General features: G+C 35.6%; 3 protein-coding genes across 5 annotated transcripts in view; 2 read left to right on the forward strand and 1 right to left on the reverse strand.

Moving 5' to 3' along the window:
- Positions 1 to 3,363: 3,363 nt before the first annotated feature.
- Positions 3,364 to 5,098, reverse strand: LOC311085242 (uncharacterized protein). 2 transcript variants are annotated; one of them, XM_084117673.1, is made up of 5 exons: positions 4,969 to 5,098; positions 4,555 to 4,881; positions 4,370 to 4,474; positions 4,080 to 4,141; positions 3,364 to 3,984 (listed from the first exon to the last, which is right to left on the reverse strand). In XM_084117673.1, exons 1-5 carry the CDS (start codon positions 4,994 to 4,996, stop codon positions 3,856 to 3,858), a joined length of 651 nt encoding a protein of 216 aa, XP_083973799.1. In that variant the 5' UTR covers positions 4,997 to 5,098; the 3' UTR covers positions 3,364 to 3,855. The 2 variants fall into 2 exon arrangements, with proteins under 2 accessions (XP_083973799.1, XP_083973800.1); XM_084117674.1 differs by having other exon boundaries at positions 3,720 to 3,984; positions 4,370 to 4,471.
- Positions 5,099 to 10,198: 5,100 nt separating this feature from the next.
- On the forward strand, positions 10,199 to 14,318 carry use1 (unconventional SNARE in the ER 1 homolog). 2 transcript variants are annotated; one of them, XM_084116822.1, is made up of 8 exons: positions 10,199 to 10,425; positions 10,702 to 10,751; positions 10,972 to 11,050; positions 11,154 to 11,306; positions 11,989 to 12,007; positions 12,103 to 12,133; positions 12,221 to 12,383; positions 13,345 to 14,318. In XM_084116822.1, the coding sequence occupies exons 1-8, from the start codon at positions 10,324 to 10,326 to the stop codon at positions 13,525 to 13,527; spliced, it is 780 nt and encodes a 259-aa protein (XP_083972948.1). In that variant the 5' UTR covers positions 10,199 to 10,323; the 3' UTR covers positions 13,528 to 14,318. The 2 variants fall into 2 exon arrangements, with proteins under 2 accessions (XP_083972948.1, XP_083972949.1); XM_084116823.1 differs by having other exon boundaries at positions 10,281 to 10,425; positions 11,992 to 12,007.
- Positions 14,319 to 19,003: 4,685 nt separating this feature from the next.
- insrb (insulin receptor b) overlaps positions 19,004 to 21,766 on the forward strand; it is a 71,936-nt gene continuing 69,173 nt past the window's right edge. The window contains exon 1 of the mRNA XM_084116895.1: positions 19,004 to 20,200. Within this exon, the coding sequence (XP_083973021.1) occupies positions 20,122 to 20,200 (79 nt within the window). The 5' untranslated portion in view covers positions 19,004 to 20,121. The remainder of the gene's footprint in view (positions 20,201 to 21,766) is intronic.

Here is a 21,766-nt window from a genome sequence, read left to right on the forward strand (position 1 = left end):
TTGCATCACAATAAGTGTAATTGTGATTGTCAAAACATTTGGTAACTAAATAGAATTTTATGAAGTTTAGTGACAACATGTTACAATGTTTACATTGTACAATGACTAGTAGGATACAGTTATTATTGCTTGACAAAAATTTCAAGATTTCAATTCCATTCTTGTGATTTGATTCCGATTTTGATTCAATATTGACTAATTTGGATACATGTTTATTTTAAATTTTATTTAAAAAAATTATCTCACCTAATGCTGTAAACATAGAGGGCCCAATCTGCTGGTAGTATTAAAGGTTAAAAATAACAAATTAAATTAAATATAATGCTGTTTTTGTTATAATAACAATTATTTAATGACATAAGTAAAAATATAATAAATATGTAATATAGTGCTCAGCAAAATCTCCTCGCTAGCTATTTTTCTATTCAATTAACATGCTATGGTCATTAAATGGCTTTCCTAAGGTAAATGTATCGTTATGTGACATAATTGTTCTCCTGCTGTTATACTGACCTCTTTCCATGGTTGAAAAACACTAATTGGTCGATATTATGTATACTTTCGGTAAGTTGTACTGCATCTTTAAATAAAAAAGTAACAGATGATCGGTTCACGTTCACTTGAACTGAGGCGCTCAGCGATCTGTCACGTCACATTTACAAGCGCCAAACGTATTTTTGTCTGAATTTCGTAATAAAATTGACGGAATCTAAGAGCTGAGAATTAGTTTAATATTAAAAGTACCCCTTTGCTCCGCAATTTTTCTGTGCGTGAGAAAATGGATGTGTGGCGTGAGAGCGTGTGAAAAGTGTCAATTGCGTGAGTCTCACGCTCAATGCGTGAGAGTTGGCAGCCCCGCTTCTGCTCAGATTCGTAGTAAACAATCTTACTGCAGATTTTCTATATAATATAGACAATCTGCACATGTCATCATGAAGTTACCTTCTGGTATAAGACTATATTAAAATACTTTCAACTGAGATAACTAGGGTAGGGTGTCATTGAGTAAGTCATTTAGGCCTGTACGTTAGTTCTCGTGAAAAATATAATGTGACTCTAGAAAATGTAGAAAGCTGCAGTGATATTGTCGTATTTACTCTGAATGAATTAATAAAGGCATACACACATTACAACAGCTCAGAACATTACATTAGCTCAGCACATTACATTACATTATCAACACATGTACATTTTTTTGCATAGTAATGACTAGCTATAAACATAAGTGACCTCAAACGCTTTCCATTCACACTAGAAAAGTAAGAAAGTACGATCAACAGACTATTTCCGAACACTCTCTGTACAGTTCACATGCCCTGGCCCCCAAAAGACCTGTGTGGCATTTACAATGGTCACAGTGACACTTAAATCTCATACTCTTTACGAAAAGAATACGATTTCTAGAATGTACACATAAGCAATGAAACCATATATAACATTTTCACTAATATTTACCCTTTACAACCAAATAACCATATTAAATTGATGATACAACAATGCAGCTTGGATATTAACCACATGCTCATCTCTAACTGTTCAATGTTTTGTCCAACATGGTGGGCTGGCGTGCTAATCGCAGAGCGCCCGTGCTGAAACTATGCTAATAGTTCAATAGTTAATTCATTCGCGTACGATAAGTTTGAGGCTAACAATACACTGAAAATTACTTTAATGAAGTTTTTTATTGATTCTCTTGTCCAAGTCCGTCCCATGTCAGCGGTTCGTGCAAAAATCTACTTTTTTGTTTACAAATAAAAAGTGCCGGGTCGAATGCCAACTCAGCCCGTTACGGTGATCATGACTTAAGGTGGCAATCATAAGTCTACTATAATAAGTCTACTGTTTACAATAGATTTGATTTGGCTTGTGTATAATACATTATTTATTTCTTTTGTGGAACATAAATGCAGATGTTATGCAGAATGACAATGTAATGACAGTAAATTATCTATTTATATCACTATCTTAACTTCTGTGGTAGATTTTTCTTCTATTCTACCTGGGTCTCGTCTACAATCGACGTCCCCGAAAGTCTACAGTCGACGTTAGTTTCCTGTAATATTTATACTCTAGCGCCAGCGCGTCTACACATCGACGTCGGCTGAGTGGTCTAATTCTATTAGACTTTCCTACTCTAACTTGTAGAATAAAAATAAACAATAATAAACAGACAGACTTCAGCAAATGTCCTTTAAATGATTTAATCATGGCCGGGAGAGTATCTTTCTCGAGTAGGCTAACTCCAACACTGCACCCCAAAGCGTCACTTTCAACCATGCTTCAATATCCGACGCACAAAGCACCCTTTAGCGTCCATATGTGACGCTTCGGTTATGGGTAGGTTTAGGCGTCATGTAACTGACGCTTTCGAAAGTTCGTCAATATCCGACGCACAAAGCACCCTTAGCGTCCATATGAGACGCTTCGGTTATGGGTAGGTTTAGGTATGTGGTAGGGTTATGCGTCTCATATGGACGCTAAAGGGTGCTTTGTGCGTCGGATATTGACGAATGTCAGAAAGTGACGAAAAAGTGACGCTTTGGGTATGAGAACGGGCTGCTAACTCTCAGAGAATCTCACCGAAAAAGAAGAATACAGGTTTTACAGGATAAAGAGAGACACAACAAAATAAGATCATCGTGACTACATGTCACCTTCTAGCAATATGATTGGTTCAATTGGTAAAGCAAGGCGCCCCCCCCCCCCCCTTGAATCGTCAAAATAACATTATATAGGTTAAGAGTTCAGATGATTACTCAAAATATCATGACATAATACAAACAGTATATTTTAGATTTTGTCATGATCAGCACTTGAGAATTTTCCATACAGAACCCATCACACTTCTCTTTTTGTGTTTAAAAAAATAAGTCATGTGGTCTTATGTCACCACAAGGCTGAGGGATGACAGAATTGTTATTTTTGCCATTTTACATTTTTTTTTAGATCATTATGAGGTTATGATTACCATTGCAAGTTCTGACAAAAAGTTATCAATTTTGTTTGTTACATCCAGCTATGAGTGTAATTTTCACATGAGCAATCAGGATTTGGAGGACCAGGAGTGCCACTTAAAAATAAGTGTAAACATGATGGTTATTGTAGTTCTAGACATGCATTTATTCATCTCAATTGCACAAAGATTCAGTATTCCTCAAAATAAATCAAAACAGTGAAATTCAAACTTAGAATATTATGCAAACCTGCAATAATTAAATGTTAAATTGCACAAATATACTTTATGTATTTAATCTCACTTTATTAACCAATGTCTTTGCAGCTGACCTTCGATCCAATTTAACCATAGTAATGAGCAAAAATGACTTGTGAGTCACAATTGTGTTTCATTTTTTTGTTTTTATTGCAGTACAGTAAGAGGTCTGAAATCACATACTCTAGATTCTTAATTTGAATAATTACTCCACAACTGCTAAAAAAGTATGTTCTGTAAAGATGTGAATCTGCATTTACTTCGGCCTGAGGCTTATTCATATCACTTTTGGTGTGAAAGAGCTTTTACATAAGCCAAAAAATGTAACTTTTATTTATTCATTTATTTTTGTTATTAGAAAACAAACAAGCAAGCCCAGCCCAGGTGAGAAAAAGTAACCCAAAATTAACGCAACACATTACATTACTATGCAATTAGTTACTTTTTTAGGGAGTTACGCAATATTGTAACGCATTACTTTTAAAAGTAACATTCACTACATCCCATTTCACTCAATTAATAGCAACTCAGAAAGAGACATAAACAATCAAAAACATTACTGTTGATATATTCTCAAGTCAAAAGCTATAAAACTTGATTGACATTTTAATGTTAAAATCAGCACACAATTCTGATCATTAGAATCAAACAGAAATCAATGTTTCATATGTAGACTCAGAGTATGGCAGCACTAGATATTCATGATCGGTCAGTGGATTCTGAGGAACAACAGTGCCGTTGGTGTGAATGGATGTTATTCTTCTGTCTGAAATCTAAACGAATTATAAGAAAAAATAATCAAATAATTTCCATGTATAACTGAACTGAACTGAATTATTAATATAAACAGCAAAAAGACATGTCTTACCTGCTGAGAATTTACATATCTAGGAATTTTCCTAGACCGTTTACGGTTCATAATTAATAAACCTAAAACCGCAAAATATTCTCTGATTAAATGCTGTCAAAATTAATTGACATATGTAATACAGGCAAACTTATATAAAATAGTTTTTTTATTATCAAATTGATTATAATATAATAATATCAATATATTAAGATCTCATATCATTTATATAATATGTCAAATAAGCTTAAGTTTAAAGGTAATTTTTACCTTTTTTTACCTTTAAAGGTAAAAAAATGTTTTATACTCACCTATCACTGCAGCAATCAGCACAAGCATCAGCAGGGTGAACACGACAATCAGGGTCTGATATGCTCTCTGTGGGGGATTTTTTTGCTTTGGTTCATCTGGACCTTCTGTACAAAACAATTATTAAAATAACAACAATAATAATTTAGCTCTCAGTTGTATAAATGTATTGCAGTTTAACGCTTACCAGTGGTGTCCAGTCTCATACCATCACTGATCTCTAAAGCCCAGCCTGGTTTAATACAGTAATAAGTTCCCAAATCATCAACAGTGACAGTATTGATAATTAATTGGCTCCTGCTTCCCTCTGTATATTTGATGTGGAATTTTTTGTCATAATAGTCTGGCTTTTTCGATTCAGACGTACGCAGTATCATCACTGGACGAACTGATGGTTTTATCACAAACCAAATAGCAGCTTTACATTTAAACTCACAAGCTAAAGTCACATTCTGTCCTAAAGTCACCTGTTGATCAGTTACACCTTCTGTGTGTTGAGAACACACAAACACACCTGAACAAACAGAAAACACAACATTCAGATTATCTGATCATGACAGGATCACACTGAATCAGAAAAAATTACATGAAATAAACTTACAGAGGAGTGAAAGCAGCAGAGTCTTCATTCTGTGATCTTGTTGAATGTGTTCAGGTTGAACTTGTGTGGAGATTGATAGTGTGTGTACTTTTATAACATCTCTTAGAGGAAGTGTTTCTGCTGAGCTTCAGAAAATACTAAACGAATTGGAAGAAATGATGAAATTTACACTTACACTGACCTCACTTTTGTTTGTTTTTTGGAAATGGGAGTAGATCAAGTCGGTTTGCGTCATTTCTTGGAGATTCATCAAGTTCTTGTTATAGATGATCAGTTACTTTCCAGACCAAAATAAAGATAGGATATAGATGTGATTTATAAATAAAAAAATAATTGCATATTCCCTGTTTTGTGTTTCTTGTTTGTCAGGACTTCTATTTTAAAGTGTATTTTCTGTTCCCAGTGTTCACATCCTGTGTATAGTTACTGTTTTACTTTGTTTCTATATTAGGGTACGTTTAGGATATGCTTAAAACTGAGAAGTTTTTCCTTTGAGTTTTCCACGTACAGACGACACCATTGTCAAAACGATCCCCATTCACACGGACCAACAAAAACAACTAAAAACACTGTATTCTGCTCTCAGGCCATTCGATGGCAATGACACACTATAGATTGAACACGTAATACGCATGTGCATGACATCATCATCTTCAGAGATACCGTTTTTGTTGTTTACATGGAGACGTTTTCAAAAACTTGCACTATGAAACCCGTTTTCAAAAGTTTGCGTTTTCCGGCAGCCAAAACGCCGTGTAAATGTGTAAACGAACGGCCAAAAACACAAAAAGTTTTACGTTTTTAGTTGAGAATGGTGTTGTATAAACAGCCCCTTAAGGTGATGATACACAGGACAACTTTTTGAGCAATGTTGCTGGGCAATCTTGCCGAGCGATTGATATGGGCAATACATTTCTGTCTGGCTAATTTAGATAGGTCGTGGGCCCTGTGTCTCATCTGGTTGCCCGTTGACACAGCAACATTGCTCAGAAAGTTGCGTGTGTATCATCACCTTTAGTCAACCATGTTTGTTGCCATAGTGATTGATAACTTAGGGCTTCAAATAATTTGAAGCCTTAAGTTATCAATTACTATGGCAACAAACATGAAGTTGACCTTGCTGACTCGTCATCTCCGCAGAGTAAAAGTAGACATTTTAAGCTTTCTTTCGGTTAATTTGTGACACGCTCTCTGTCTGGGCATAACTGGCGTAAACTAGTGTTTTTCCTCGATGCCTCGCAATGGCTCTGGCCACAGCCAATCATGCTGCAAGCTGATTGGCTCTCTGACGTTGACGAGATAAACCGCTTAGGTATCGAAATTTAGTACCAAACAACAAGAGATTTTTTGTTCGAAGGTATGGAGGCAAATCGGTCCGTATTGATTACCCTCACCTGTTTCTAGTTAGCCTCTCTTTATCCTGTGCATTGATACCCCAGTGTTTTCCTTGTTCAGTGTCTGGTGTTTTCCTTAGTGGATGTTACTCTTGGTTTGTTTTCAGTTCCGTTTTCATCTGCATTCCCCATGTTTGGATTTACTCTTCAGTTTTATTTTCCTGCCTTGGCCCATGCCTGGATTTACTCATTTATGTTTGTTAATAAACATTTTGTGTTGCATTCCCCTACTGCTTTTCATATTGAAAAATATGTGACAATATATTTACTAATATATCATAATGTATGTAATTTCATATTCAGTAATATACTTCATAATATATAGATGTATATGTGATCAGATTTGGTACTGCATGTGTAATATATTGCATATATATTTACTCATGCATCATAAACACACACACACATATATAGAAAAATATATAATGTAATGTATTTCTTATATTCTATAATTATTTACTTTATAAATGTTCCATATTTTCAAGCTAGTTAACAAAGGCACAAGCACACCTGCATGTACTAATGTATTTAACCAAAAGACTATCAATGTGCTGAGGAGTGCACAGCCAATACTTGAGAATAGTAATTATAGTCTTAATGTTATTCGACCAATCGTCAGCCACTTATATTAATATTGAGCAAAACACATAAAATAACACTTACTTTTAACATTTGTTTTCTTTTAACAGTCAGAAGCAAAGCATGCTGGGAACTAGAAGTCTGTTGTAACTCGTTCCGTGAATGTGTGTATATGTGAACATACATTCACATTTATATGGGAACATGTGCAATATATGTACACAATAAAGGATAAAACTTTGTGAATATTACATGTAATGTTTTTTTTGTCTTCATTTCTAAATATTTTATATAGCCTATATTAATATAGCCATACATGGTCAAAGCATATATTGCAGTATATTGACTGACAAATACTAGTTTCTCATATATGGAAATGTATTATGTAATATATCGCATTATTTACTGTACCAGGTCTACAGTAAAAGACCTGGGTGTTATACTCGATTGTAACCTGTCTTTTGAAAATCATATTTCGTATGTTACAAAAACAGCCTTTTTCCACCTTAGAAACATTGCTAAGCTACGTAATATGCTATCAGTTTCTGATGCAGAAAAGTTAGTTCATGCATTCATGACCTCGAGACTAGATTACTGTAATGCTTTATTAGCCGGTTGTCCTGCATCCTCAATAAACAAGCTACAGTTAGTTCAAAATGCCGCCGCTAGAGTTCTTACTAGATCAAGAAAATATGATCATATAACACCGATTTTATCATCACTACATTGGCTACCTATAAAGCTCCGTATTAATTATAAGTTATTGCTACTGACTTATAAAGCCCTAAACGGCTTAGCTCCAGTCTATTTAACGGATCTTCTATCGCCCTATAATCCATCGCGCGCTTTAAGATCAATAAATTCAAGGCTTTTGGTCATACCTAGGATATCTAGATCAACCAAAGGAGGGAGAGCATTTTCACATTTGGCTCCAAAACTCTGGAATAGCCTTCCTGATACTGTTCGTTGCTCGGACTCGCTCTCCCAGTTTAAAACTAGAATAAAGACGCATCTTTTCGGCCAGGCATTCATATAATATTGTTAATCTTACAGTTCAAACTACAATCCGGCCTCTAGTTCATAAATGCCAGAGGAGAACTGGCCCCCGACTGAGCCTGGGTTCTCCCAAGGTTTTTTTTTTTCTCCATTGGGTCACCTGATGGAGTTTTAGGACACCATTAGGTCACTTGATGGAGTTTTTTCGGTTCCTTGCCACTGTTGCCTTTGGCTTGCTCAGTTGGGGATATTTTGGGGATATTTAATTTTATTCCGTCAATCAATAAATTCCACTAGAAACAAACCTTGTTGTATTATTTTATTTGAATTTAATACTGTGAAGCTGCTTTGATACAATCTGTATTGTGAAAAGCGCTATACAAATATACTTGATTTGATTTGATTTGATTATATTTTGCAGCATATTCCCATATATTTTTATTCCGTAAGGGTTTATACTCTCCGTCATTCCTGAAGCACCCCGTGTTTCAGAACGCCAGACCAGCTTGTCTCCTTCTCCTCTGTCAGGGGAATCGTTCCCCTGAGGATCACACCCAGGAGTTTTTGGACCTAGCCTATTAGACCCATTTTCCTGATCGTTCGCTCATTGTCTTCTTCTGGGCTGGACTTAATGACTCACTCAAAGCACTCACTGACATTGATGATCCTTGGTAGACGTTTTGTGAAAGGGGTGATATAATGCCCTTTTCAAAAGATGTAAAATAAGTCTTTGATGTCCCCAGAGTGTTTATGTGAAGTTTTAGCTCAAAACACCCCACAGATATTTTTATGTTAAAAGTGTCACTTTTTGAGGGTGAGCAAAAACACACCATTTTTGCGTCTGTCCCTATAAATGCAAATGAGCTGCTGCTCCCGGCGCAGAGGGCAGACATGCACTGAAAAAAGACTCAAGAGGTGACAACATGCAGACAACATTTCTGAATGGTTAGTTGATGAATTTATGTAACTTATGTGTAGTTATCTTCTAGTCATTGATTAGCATATTATGTCATGATAATCTATAAATCGTGTTCCGGGGGAGGGGGTTTATGTAAATTTTAGGGCTTGTGATGTTACTAACCCGGGAGGAATGTTGTGTAGTCCCTTCCAGATGTTTGTTGTAGTCCTTAAAAAGCAATTTCTTTAAAAGACAATATATCCCTTTGCTTTGTACTGTGAGCATTGTAACTTTGCAGATGTTGTTTATGCTCAAACAGCAACATTACACACTAACTAAAGTTGAAATCATTATCAACCACCCCTTGAAGCAAGCGCTCCAACTTAGCGGATCCCACTTCACTGTGAGGGAGGGTTCCAGTGTTTGGGCCACGGCGCACACACCTCTGCATTTTGCTCGAGGAGGCAGCGTCCCCTGCAGCTCCTATCATGGCCACGGAGGCATTTTCTAAACTTTCTGAAGGCCTTGCTTGTTGTTAGACGCTCCGCTTGCAAGAAACAGTCTGTGTTCTGAGATGCGTGCTTATGACTGCATGTGCATTGGCTGGTCCATCCTAAAACAACATTTATTAGACCATTATTTTCAGATTTGGGGCGGGAGGCAATTCAGCTGCCTAAGCTTTCGGATGCAGGGAGCCCATGACAGTTGAGCTAAAAATAAATAAAAAAAATATGTAAAAAGGCATTTGAATTTTGCAGTTGGTGGTCAATTTGTGTGTAAATGTAAGTTCTTGATCAACTTTTTCCCACAGCTTTCAGACACAGCCTGATAGTGTAGGCTACTATATTAGTACAGTTTGTTGTTTGCTTTTTTAAAATTTTAGAACTAAGCATTACATAAAAAGAGGCACCAAAGTATGTAACTCAAATAGAAAAAAAAGAGAAAACATTCACAAGTTGTTAAATATCATAACATTTTACAGTAGATGTAGGCTACCTTCTACATTTTTCACAGCCTTAGTCTATACGTGACTTCATTAACAGAGCAAGTATACAGAAAGCCTTATAGAAAGGAGGCATGATAATGTCATTCGGAATAATAAAGTTTACAAAACTGACAAGTGTACTTTTATATTCAGGCTCGTAACGGATTTTTCCCACGTGATCTGAAGAAGCTGTCAGACTTAACCCCTACAGCTTCAGTTGATCTTTAGAAAATATAAAATAAACCACATGGCTCACTGAAATTATGCAAGTTAATTTTTATCCTTGTTGTTTTCTTACTGTCGACATTTGCAATAGATATAGCATCAAGGGACTTTTAATTTGCCGTAAATTACTACCCGCGCTCTGAATACTAACGTATTTGAGTTTTTACAGTCTATGGTTCTTACCAAGCTTTCCTGCGTCACCTAGAAGGACTCTTCATTTGTCGCTCGGTTCCGCCTTGTATGTAAAACTCGCGCGACTTCCGTTTTGAGTGTTAAATATGGCCACGTCCAGACTAGAGATCAATTTCATCAGGTTATTATCGCGCTGTGAATCTCTGGCTTCAGAGAAAAGAGGCGAGACAGAATGGAGACTAGAGAAGGTAATTCATAACAACATTACATTTACGTTTAATTATCTGCGTTTGAAGTAAATGTTTTTATTTTACACAAGATAATTTTCTGCATGAAAACAGCAAAGCAATAATGCCAACCTCATTTATATATGAATTACGTGTCATAAACAATACGACCATTCGTATTAATGGAGCATACGCTAGAAATAGTTCATTTCTTATTATCTCAATGCAATATTTTCAGCATTTTTAGAAGAAAAATCATATTTAACAGTTTATTTTTGATTTTTTTGTCTTTTCAAGTATGTTGGTGCTCTGGAGGAGATGCTTGTAGCCCTTAAAAAGAGTTCAAGGTATGTTTATATAACATTACAGGCCATAATGTGTCACAAATCATAGCAGTGAGTGAAATAATTCTAAACCATTTCAACATTTATTGTGTGAAAATGTTTATGTCAATGTTTGAACCTCAAGGTGATGACAGCTAGTAGTTGTTCTATTATATTTGTGAAATATCTCAGACTGTGATATATAAACTACTACAAACATTAATGACTGTCTGATTTTTCCCAGCAAACCAACACCGGAAATACTGACGGACTACAACCGCAAGGTGGACTTCCTGAAGGGTCTCTTAGAGGCAGACAAACTGGTCAGTCATTATATTATTTGTTCACTGTGTGATCAATGACAATAGGCAGAAAATGCATCATGCTAATCATAGTACAGTAAAGAAATGTTTTGTTTGCTTTTAGCCGTCTCCAGCAGAGAAGTCTTTAGCGAATCAGTTTCTGGCTCCTGGACGGACGCCTACGATATCCAGCGAGAGAACGCCGGCCAGTAAGACGGTGCACATACAGAGTAAAGCGAGATGTGCTGAAGAAATGAGGAAGGAACTAATGAGCACCGTATGACTCTTACCTCTTTACACTACAAATGTACTTTTTATATATTCATGGAGTTTTTTTGTGGTTATATGATATTAAACAATTTGTAACAATAATTTTTTTTTTTTTAAACTACCAAAACATCCTTCAAACAAGGATTTACAAACACTTTACAAAAAAAAAACTATTTCTAAATTGTATTATAGTTATGCTAGTGCTGTCAAATTGATTAATCGTAATTAATCACATCTAACATAAACGTTTGTAAATATATATATAATATATATAATAAATATACACACACATTTACAAAATTTTATGTTAGATATGATTAAGTACGATTAATCAATCTGACGGCAATTTTGCATAAAACAAGCAACAATATTGTCAAAAAAAGTCTTAACTGTTAATTTAGTATAAAATGAATTACCATTATGATTAACTTTTATTTTAGTTTTATTTATTTTAGTACCTTAAGTTAAACTAATTGTTTCCTATATTCTCTTTCATAATGTTTATTTTATAAGCAGCAATGATTTTTAAAATAGTTTGTTAACAGTAATAACCCTGGTCTTCACAATATTATATCCTAGGAATTTACTTGAGACAAAAATACTGAATAAGAAAATAAACGTTTTCTTTTGCACTTTTTTACAGTGTAAAAATGTATATTTTTACTGACTCTTCTCTTTCCTCTTCTTAGCAGGGTGTGTCAAATTCTGGTAAGCTGTGTTATGTATTTTAATTTAAATGCTACATTTTAAGAAAGTAAATTACAGATATTGATTATGCATTTTTCTTTGTTGTTCATGGTTAGGTTCACTGGAGACGGATCTCAGACACAGAAAGTAGGTTATGCTGTCATTGATTTTCTATTGAACGCGTGGATGTCGTCGGTATCTACGGCATTGGGTTAATTTCTCCTCATTTCTCAGGAGTTTTCCTGTAGACGAGCGACAGTCGGCGACAGAGCTGGACGCTATCCTACAGCATCATAACAATCTCCAGGAGAAACTGGCTGATGACATGCTGAACCTCGCTCGCAACCTGAAGAACAACTCGCTCGCGGCTCAGAACATCATAAAGCAGGACAACCAGGTCTCACGTTTTTCTTATCTCCCTTAAATTAATTATTACCAGCTCAAAAGAAAAAAGCATGATTCAATAATATAAGTATATTTTTGGTGATAGTACAATATATATTTTTTTTTTTTTACATTTTCATTTTATGTATAGAAAAATAAGTGTATGTATGTATGTATGTATAATTTTACACACACATATATATATATATATATATATAAAATATAAAAATATATATATAAAAATGTAAATATATATATATATATATAATTTTTTTTATTTTTTATATATATATTTTTATATTTTTTATATATATATATATATATATATATATATATATATTTGTATAGGAAAGTGTCTCCAGCTTCATGTTTTTCAATTCCGGATTCTTTTTAAATCAACATATTCAAGCTTATTATTATTATTATTATTATTATATGCCATTCATTGTTTTAATGAAAGTCACCGTAATAAAGACCATGTATAAAATGTAAAGCAGCAGCTTGAAGATCTCATTCGTGGAATATTTGTTGTGTGTCCACTAGAGGGCAGCAGTATATTAGTGTAGTTTTACACTCACTATTGAGGATTTTAAAGGGATAGTTCACCCAAAAATATAAATTCTGTCATTTACTCACCCTCAAGTTGTTCCAAACCTGTAAGAGTTTCTTTCTCCTGTTGAACACAAAAGAAGATATTTTGAAGAATGTTGGTAGCCATTGACTTCCATAGTAGGAAAAAAAATACTATAGAATTGTGTCCGCCAACTGGTTACCAACATTCTTCAAAATACCTTATTTTGTGTTCAACAGAAGAAAAAAAACTCACACAGGTTTGGAATAACTTGAGGGTGAGTAAATGTGACAGAATTTTCACTTCTGGGTGAACTAAACCTTGCCATCCTTAAAATAGCCTAGAAGTTGAATCTCCTATAGCATTGAACACACTAAAATGTTCTCCTCCTCCTCCTTTTTAGACCCTCACTCAGTCCATGCGTCAGGCCGACATGAACTTCGAGAAGCTGAAGACCGAGTCGGATCGCCTGGAACAGCACGCCAAGAAATCCGTCAACTGGTTCCTGTGGCTGATGCTGATCTTGGTCTCCTTCACGTTCATCAGCATGATCCTGTTCATAAGACTGTTCCCGAGACTCAGATGATGTTCGTCATCATTAGATGTGCTAGATTTAATTTAACAGCAGGTTTACGTGTAGACACTAGCCAGTGGTCGTAGAGTTGACTGAAAGCCTCAATCTCTCGATGTCATTTCCGTGAAAATCTACATTACCTGCATGCATGTCATGAAGAATTCGAGTTGAATCCCTGTGACGCAGCTAGTTCTAGATTACCATCAAAAACATGTAATCTGACGATAAAGCTCTTATACTAATTTTGAGACACGCATTTTAGCTGCTTACAAAGTTTTCCCTGAATTGTCGCTATTCCCAACATAAAGGTTCTGTTTAATATACAGATATGGTCAAATATGATCACGTTTTGAAATGCTTGACTGACCGTTTCATCAGAGTTAATCCATTTCTCACGTACGAACGCTAAAAACGAACCGAGCTGTTTTAAGGTCCAGTCGACTTGTCCAGGCTTGCCGTGTCAATCAGGAAGTGTTCTGGCAAGCATGCAGGAAGTATTTTTGCTAGTCGGAAGCACAGATGGATACTGTCTTCTCCACCCAGAGTGTACATGCTCCATATTTAGCTGCTAAAGATCTATTTGTGCTTGTTCCCTATATAGCACACGGAGTGTTAAGTATTGCTCCGATAGACGTGTTTGTTCAACTGTGCAGCTCTTTTAATGGATCTATTAATGTTCATCTGAAACGGACGGTTATTGATTTGTTTTTGTCCTTGTGCTTTTGTTCGCTCCTTTAATTGATTCTTCATCTCTGAGGAAAAAACAGCATATTATTTTAATAAAACAATTTGCAGTCCTCCTATACTTGGTGTCTAATTTTATGTTTTACATTTTTTTCACATGTAGACCTACAATGTGGCTATAAGGTGCTTTTAGAGCTACCGTTGTATGGCGAAGTCATTTCAGTAGGAACCCAAGTGATTGGAATTTCACCCGAGGGTGAACGATTTTCCCACGCATGATGTCATGTCAAATCTTCGCATTGACCACAAATAGAAAGCCGTTTTGCCCTTTGAATGCCGTTTTATCTTTTTAATAGTTTATATTTCTCATAATTAATTCTTTTTAGGCCTAAATATGCGTCACATTTTACGTTTTTGCTTTTTTATACATTAAAGGTAGGGTGGGCTATTTTTGGAGAGGCTAGCAATAGTGAGCTAGCTTTGAAAGCATAAGATCCCGTCCTCCCTTCAGAGCGTCTCCAAAGACACGTCTCCCTCAAAACACATGAACGTGCACAGTGGGGAGCAAACAAAAGCATCTCCAGAGACCGCGTTAAACCTCCTCATGTCTCAAAGCACATAACATTAATAATGAACATAAACAACTTGGAGCTGCACCACCTGACTTTTGCAGATTCATTTCAGCGTTGGCAGTGTTGCCATTGAAACTTATAAATTCGAGTCACGCTCCGAGTATAATGTCACGGGTTTCCATCTCCTCTAAATGATGGCGTAAACGCAGCATAAGCTTGTTTTGGTTTAGGAGGAACTATAAAAGGTGACTGCTGTTTCGTTTGCGGGGCTCAGTGACTGACGTCTGTCTAACTCTTAATTACATGAGACGTGCTGATGGCATGTGATGTCTGCGCGGAGGTATGGAAATGCGTTGACAGGCAGGTAGGGCCAGAAAATGTTCGTCCAGTCATTGTATTCGGTCCGATTACAATGATTGGACGAACATTTTATGGTCCTTCGCCTTCCACAGACAATATGTATACAAGACCAGTTAAACTTATTGATTGCTATTAGGATGTGAAGAGATTTTCAACTAGCATAACAACAAATGTTTCTGGAAGAAATCGCCTACCCTGCCTTTAACTTTGTTAAATTGCTTTTTTGTAGTCAGAACTGTAAGATCTGTGACACAGACAGTGGTGTTCAATAAACCTAACCTCAGAAGAATTCACTTGAGTAAAAAAAGGGTGACAATTTGCCCCAGTCATAACAACTTTTCTTTTGCTAGCCCATATAGGAACAACACATCTGCATTTCATCAGGTAGTATTACGTCTTTTAAAAACTATTTTATGTCCGGAAAAAACGCTGATGTACACGGAAATTTATGTACTTTGGAATAATGTTCTTTATGACCCCTGTTGTTGTTAGCTTAGCAGTCCCCTAATGCATCATAAATCATTGTTACTTTGACACAAGACTCCTGTGGACCCAAAGGCCTAATTTTTCCAAAACCAGGTTGATCTACCTTTGAAGTAAAGCGAGCAGATAAAGTAGCTGTGAGCTTTAATTTCGCGGTTCCTGACAGGGAAAAGCTCTGATCCAGGCCGCGGGTTAGCTGAGGCGAAGGGATTGAAGCGACACCTCCGCCGGGCCGTGGGCCTCACTCAACCCCCTGGGAACCCAGCAGGTGCTGCAGAGTTCCTGGAAACCGCTCAAGTTCACTGAGATTAAGACACAATAACCCGCCTTCTCAGTAGATCTTTAACCGTAACATGGAACAGCTTTTACTTGATTAATACGAAAAAAACCCTGATTAAATCGTGTCATTTTTGGTCACAATTGTAAAAACACGCTTGGCGCTGCCAAAGCCGATGTTCTGATCCAGCATGTGGTATCTTCACAAGGCCGATTCTGACGTCAAATGTTTTGTGCAACATTAACAATTGAAACATCAAGGTCAAACTTGTCCCACCAAAGGTTACGGACTGGTTTGCGTGCATATTTCACAACTTTCCATGATTTTTTGATTGTTTATGAGTCATTCACTGAGGCAAGACATTTTCATTTCGGGTTTATGTTAAGTTTTGAAGTCGGTGAATAAGCAAAGACAGTTCTGTGGTGTGCGGGGGGCGGAGGGCTTGTTTAAAACAAAGTTGTTGCAACATGTCCCAGCAGGAAGTGCAGTGTGGGAACGCTCTTCTGCTTTGATCCTCGCAGAAGGAGTCGCTATAATTACGCCGCTGGTCCTCCAGGATGGGTGGTATGGGGGATCTGCCCTCCTGTAAACACTAATGGTGAGCAACACAGAGGAAGTTGTTCAGGAAGCCGTTTGGTTACCTGGTTTCTCGTTCTTTCCTCCTTGGTGTTGTGGTAAATAACCTCTTCTGTTCTGAAACTGTACTGGCCAAGTCACTCATCTTATCCAGTTCTTGCAGCTGTTCTGTTTATGGTTATGTGTCATTTTAGATACACTCACCGGCCACTTTAAATAAACTTCATAATTGAAAAAATGAAGTTGTGTTTACTTAATAATTTTAAGGCAACGGGTTTCCTCACTTTTTTTAAGTTTAGTCAACTGATCACTTTTTACTGTGTAGGTACACCTTAGTTGCCTTACGAACTGCCTTAATTCTTCATGACATTAACTCAATAAAGAGCTAGAAACATTCCTCAGAGATTTTGGTTTATATTAACATGATGCAACAATAGCATTTGTCGGCTCATAGATAGATAGATTCACTTGATAACTTGCTCTTTTACATGTACAAGTGAACATACACATATTTTGATGTGGCAAGTTCAAATTTACTGTAGGAGTGTCTTAACAAATGTTAGTGGACATCAGATCTATTCATTGTTCTAATAATGTCAATATCCCACTTGTGTTATTGACAAAGGGGTGTATGAAACAGCAAATCAATATTTGCTCTATATCAATGTTTGTTCATTTGCTTGTGTGTTTCTTTTAGTTAAGTTATGGCTTTTAAAAGTCCATATGCAAACAAAACCGGTGTGGCTGGGTGTATCAATATTTTCCTTTTCATTTGTACTTATCTATACATATTTCTGTCTCACAATTATTTATTTAAACATATTCAAATTTTCCTGCAACTTAAACTTTGAATTTAGTGTTTTATGTTAAATATTCAGAATTCAGTACTTATACATTTTGCAAATTATCACGCATAATATTATATGTAACAAAGTGAATCTCTTGACAATATTTTGAGGTTCACAGCATCAAAATCATTAGCATAATGATCTATAAATGGTTTCAAATGTGAATAATAAATTGTAGTTTTTCTGCATCATGAGAATGAGATTATTTATTACATTATGCAAATACAAATGTGATTTTTAATAGTATGGTAATGAGAAGTTCTCATTGGCTGTGAGAACAGAAAATGACAGCAAAGCACAGGAAATGACATGCACGGATCATCTGACAGGTGTGTGTGTGTCTGGTTGATGTAGGGTGACGGAAATAATCTGATCACAGAAATCATTTTGGATTACTGGTGTTAGAACAGTCAGTATATGAGCTCTTGTATAACATATTAATCACAGCTTTAAAGCAAACAAGATGTTCTGTTCCTGAGTGCTTTCACAGATTAAACTGTCCAATTAAATTACATTTATGTTTTAGGCAGACGCCTTCATGTCACAGGGACTTCAGTGGCAAATCATCGCCTTCAATGTTAATATGTTAACAGACATCATTTCTGTTCAAACAAGTCACATTTCAGTCTCCCAGAGACTTTAGGTTATGACTAAAACTAAAAACATAAATAAAAAAAATGTTTTGGCAAAGCATTAAAAAAATTAAATAGTTAAAATAAAATGAAATGTTATTTTTTAAACTTATTTTATTTAATCTAGTTGCCAAAGAAACGTTTATAATTTTCCTTTACTTTGATAAATAAATAATAAAAATAATTAAACTAAAATACTAAAATAATTAAAACTAAAATATAAATAAATAAAAACTATATAGACATTAAAAAATAAAAAAGTCTTCTAAAACTTTAATTAAAATGAAAACTATGATAGTAAATCAGTGATACTAAAGTAACACATGAGCGATGAAAGCCAGTGTAGAAGACATCACAAAAATATTATATAATATTATTCATTATATTATATTATATGATATTATAAATAATATTTCTATATTTTTTATATATTTACAGACTTTTATGTTAGATGATTCATCAATTTGAGAGCAATAATTATATTAATTATATTATATTATATTATATTCATTATATTATATGATATTATAATTCATATTTCTATATATTTTATATATTTACAAACTTTTATGTTAGATGATTCATCTATTTGAGAGCAATAATTATATTATATTATATACCCCCTGCCCTATTTTTTGTTTAATTTTTAAAATATTTGTCAACTAACATTTAATACATATATTTTGATTGATAAATCAAATAATAATATAAAATAATATAGAATATAAAATAAAATACATATATACACAACTATATTTTAATTAATTTTTAATTTATATAATAAAAATAAATTATTTTTTATTTTTATTTTTTTCTTCAATAAATTAATCCGTTTTTACGTGTAAAATACTTCATGGATTCAGATTTCAAGCACCACAATTCTCAGTCTTAAGCCTTATATACATGCCATGGAAAAGCGCCAATCTATTTAATTCATGACTCTTGCTTTCTCTTTATGTGGGTGTGTAACAGACTCCATTCCAGTAGTCACGATCCGTTGCGCTCCGCTCCGTGTTTTGGGCCTCGCCGCTGCTCTACCCCAGCTGACTGGCAGTACTTGTTTACTGGTGGAGGTACACAGGGAGAGACGAGAGGGGGAAAACCATACCGCCGACAACACGAGAGAAGTTTTTACCCACTTTCAGCCCATTCCCACGCCAATGAGTTCATCTAAACCGCACGCTGGGGTCTTGTGGACAGAATTGAGTGATTTTGTGGGCAGTCTGGACACGCGTTGGACGCTGGTCTGTTTAAACGTGGAAGATTAAAACGCAACGCGGCCGTGACGCGCGTACGCTCACACACTTCGGGAGCATTGTGCTAGAAGCAAAGGCTTTAGGGGAATATCAGTTGTTTTTTTTTTGGATCTCAACGCTTCGAATATACACAAACGTGTGTGGATATTTAATTTTATCCACAGGTGGCTTATCTGACAGCGGAATAGCAAAAAAAAGAAAGAAAAAAAAATAGCTTTTTGGTTTATGCATGTGTATAAAGGGATGAGGAGATTTGAGACATTTCTCTGATAAGAACATTTGGCAATACACGAAACGACCTGTGGAATAACGCCTTTATATTGCCTCTGCCCTCAGATACATTAAAATCTGTCAAATTATTGGAAATTTTGACGATTGTGAAATATCTGCAAGCTTTTCTGTGAACAGTGGATTTTTCTCTCTCTTTTTTTCAAGGCAACCATACTATTTTACAGGAATTTGCAAACTAAAACAGGGATATGAAAAAGTTGCAATGTACTGAACCCTTAAGGGTACCTCATTCCTAGAAGTGTGGGATTGATTCCATGGAAGAAATGCATGGACGTTTTTCATGCTTGATCTACTGAAAGCAGACATGCATCCGAAAAATAGTTCAAAATGATTTTTGTTTATTTATTTTTCACTAGAGAGCAAGATCATGTTATTTAATGGTAATTGAACCCGTGCTGCGTAGGCAACAACTATTTAAATTGAACATTATTTTTAACTGAAGCACGGTGGACCCCTGGGTCCCCTTCTTGGGGGGTCTCATTTAAGTTGTCGCTGAGATTTAGACTTTATTAGCCTGGATATAAGCTAATTAACGTTTTATTTTATTTTATTTTGTTGTTGTTTTTTTTTAACACGCCAGAGGTGGATTTAATTTTCCAAGAAAACTAAAACGTGTCGCGAGACATAATGCGGCTGGACACATCTGTGGTTGTTTTGGTCACTTTCGCCTACATCGTGTGCCTCTGCGGATCGCTACATGGAGAAAGTGAGTAATAACACGCTTTAATTCACAAAATGTAGATATGTTATTCCGCTATGTGTGTACTATTAGTTTACAACTGAGGGGACTTGTGGAATTCACTCATGTAGACTTCGGGCTGCTCCGACGTGTTGGCGAGGGATGTTGCAGGTATTTGTTTGTTTTTAAATGACCTTTTGTGTTAAAAATTGCTTTTTATAAGCCATTTTATGAGTCATATATTTTGTAAAGGTACAATTTAGGTCATTTGTAGAATGAAATCGTATTGTTGTGGTTGTTAAACGTTTGTTTTCATACATGGTTCCCCCGCTTCCTCTCAAAATGGGCTGTTCCTTAGGCCTGGCGTTCTGTGCGTCAGCCCGAAGGCCAGATTAGCGCTCGTGACTGGACTCGGCGGGATTCGCGAGCGCGCGCACGCTTGGATTCTAGTCACCGAGACAAACACGCACGTTCTTCACGTTCGATTTGGAAGCGTGTTGTAAACAAGTTGAGGCCTTAAGAAGATTCCCAGATCCCATAAGTGCAGGATTAGCCTACATTGGTTTTCTTTCTATCTATATTGCCAGAGATGTGTGCTCGTCTTCTGTGTGATATCAATTAATAATTCCCAGATGAGAAGTAAAAGAATGTTTGCGTGCACGATATTGTATTGGAAGATATTTTAAGCGTTATGTGGGTGTAACTCTCAAACAAACGTGAAAGCATAATTAACCGAACAGTGGTTTGTGTATATTTGAATCAATATGTATTGAAATGAAAATTATTTATTCATACTAGTTCTTGTTTATTGTATTGTCATTAACCAATCATGCTATGACCAATTATCGTACATTTATCAAGTCGTACATTATATAATATAGTGCTAGTATATTAGCCATTGGCTACCACACACACACACACACACACACAAATCTTTCCAACATTGATAATAAATCGGCATATTAGAATGATTTCTAAAGGATCATGTGACACTGAAGACTGCAGTAATGGCTGATGAAAATTCAGCTTTTCATCACTGAAATAAATAATATTTTAAAATATATTCAAATAGAAAATCATTATTTTAAATTGTAATATTTCACAAATAAATGCAGGCTTGACGAGCATAAGAGACCTCTTAAAAGCATTAAAAATGGTAATGTTTCCAAACTTTTGACTGGTACTGTACAAATACATATAAAAGTTACAATAAGGCGTTAACAGGTTTGTGCTAAATTGCATTTTTATATACACAATATTTTTCATTCATGTGTTCAATGGAGAAGCTTCAGCACACGTTTAGTGAGATCCTGTATTGCTGTGAAATATATAGCTACTATATCTAAACGCCTTCAGCTTTTCCATTTCTGAACATCAATTTAAATTTAGGATAGGCACTTTTATGGGCACACTTAGAATCGTCGCTTGGTAATGTTTTTTTAGAGCTGCCGTCTCAAGAAAGTGCTTGACTGATGCCTGCAATAGTAACATGATGTTATAAATAATGGTCTGGAAATGATTGGATCTTCCCTATTATAGGTAACTGTTGCATCCCAGCGATCCATTTGAACCGTGGATTGGGAAAACATGAGG

The sequence above is a fragment of the Abramis brama genome (genome assembly GCF_963993115.1).
Source record: "Abramis brama genome assembly, chromosome: 6".
In the NCBI taxonomy this organism is placed as follows: Eukaryota; Metazoa; Chordata; class Actinopteri; order Cypriniformes; family Leuciscidae; genus Abramis; species Abramis brama.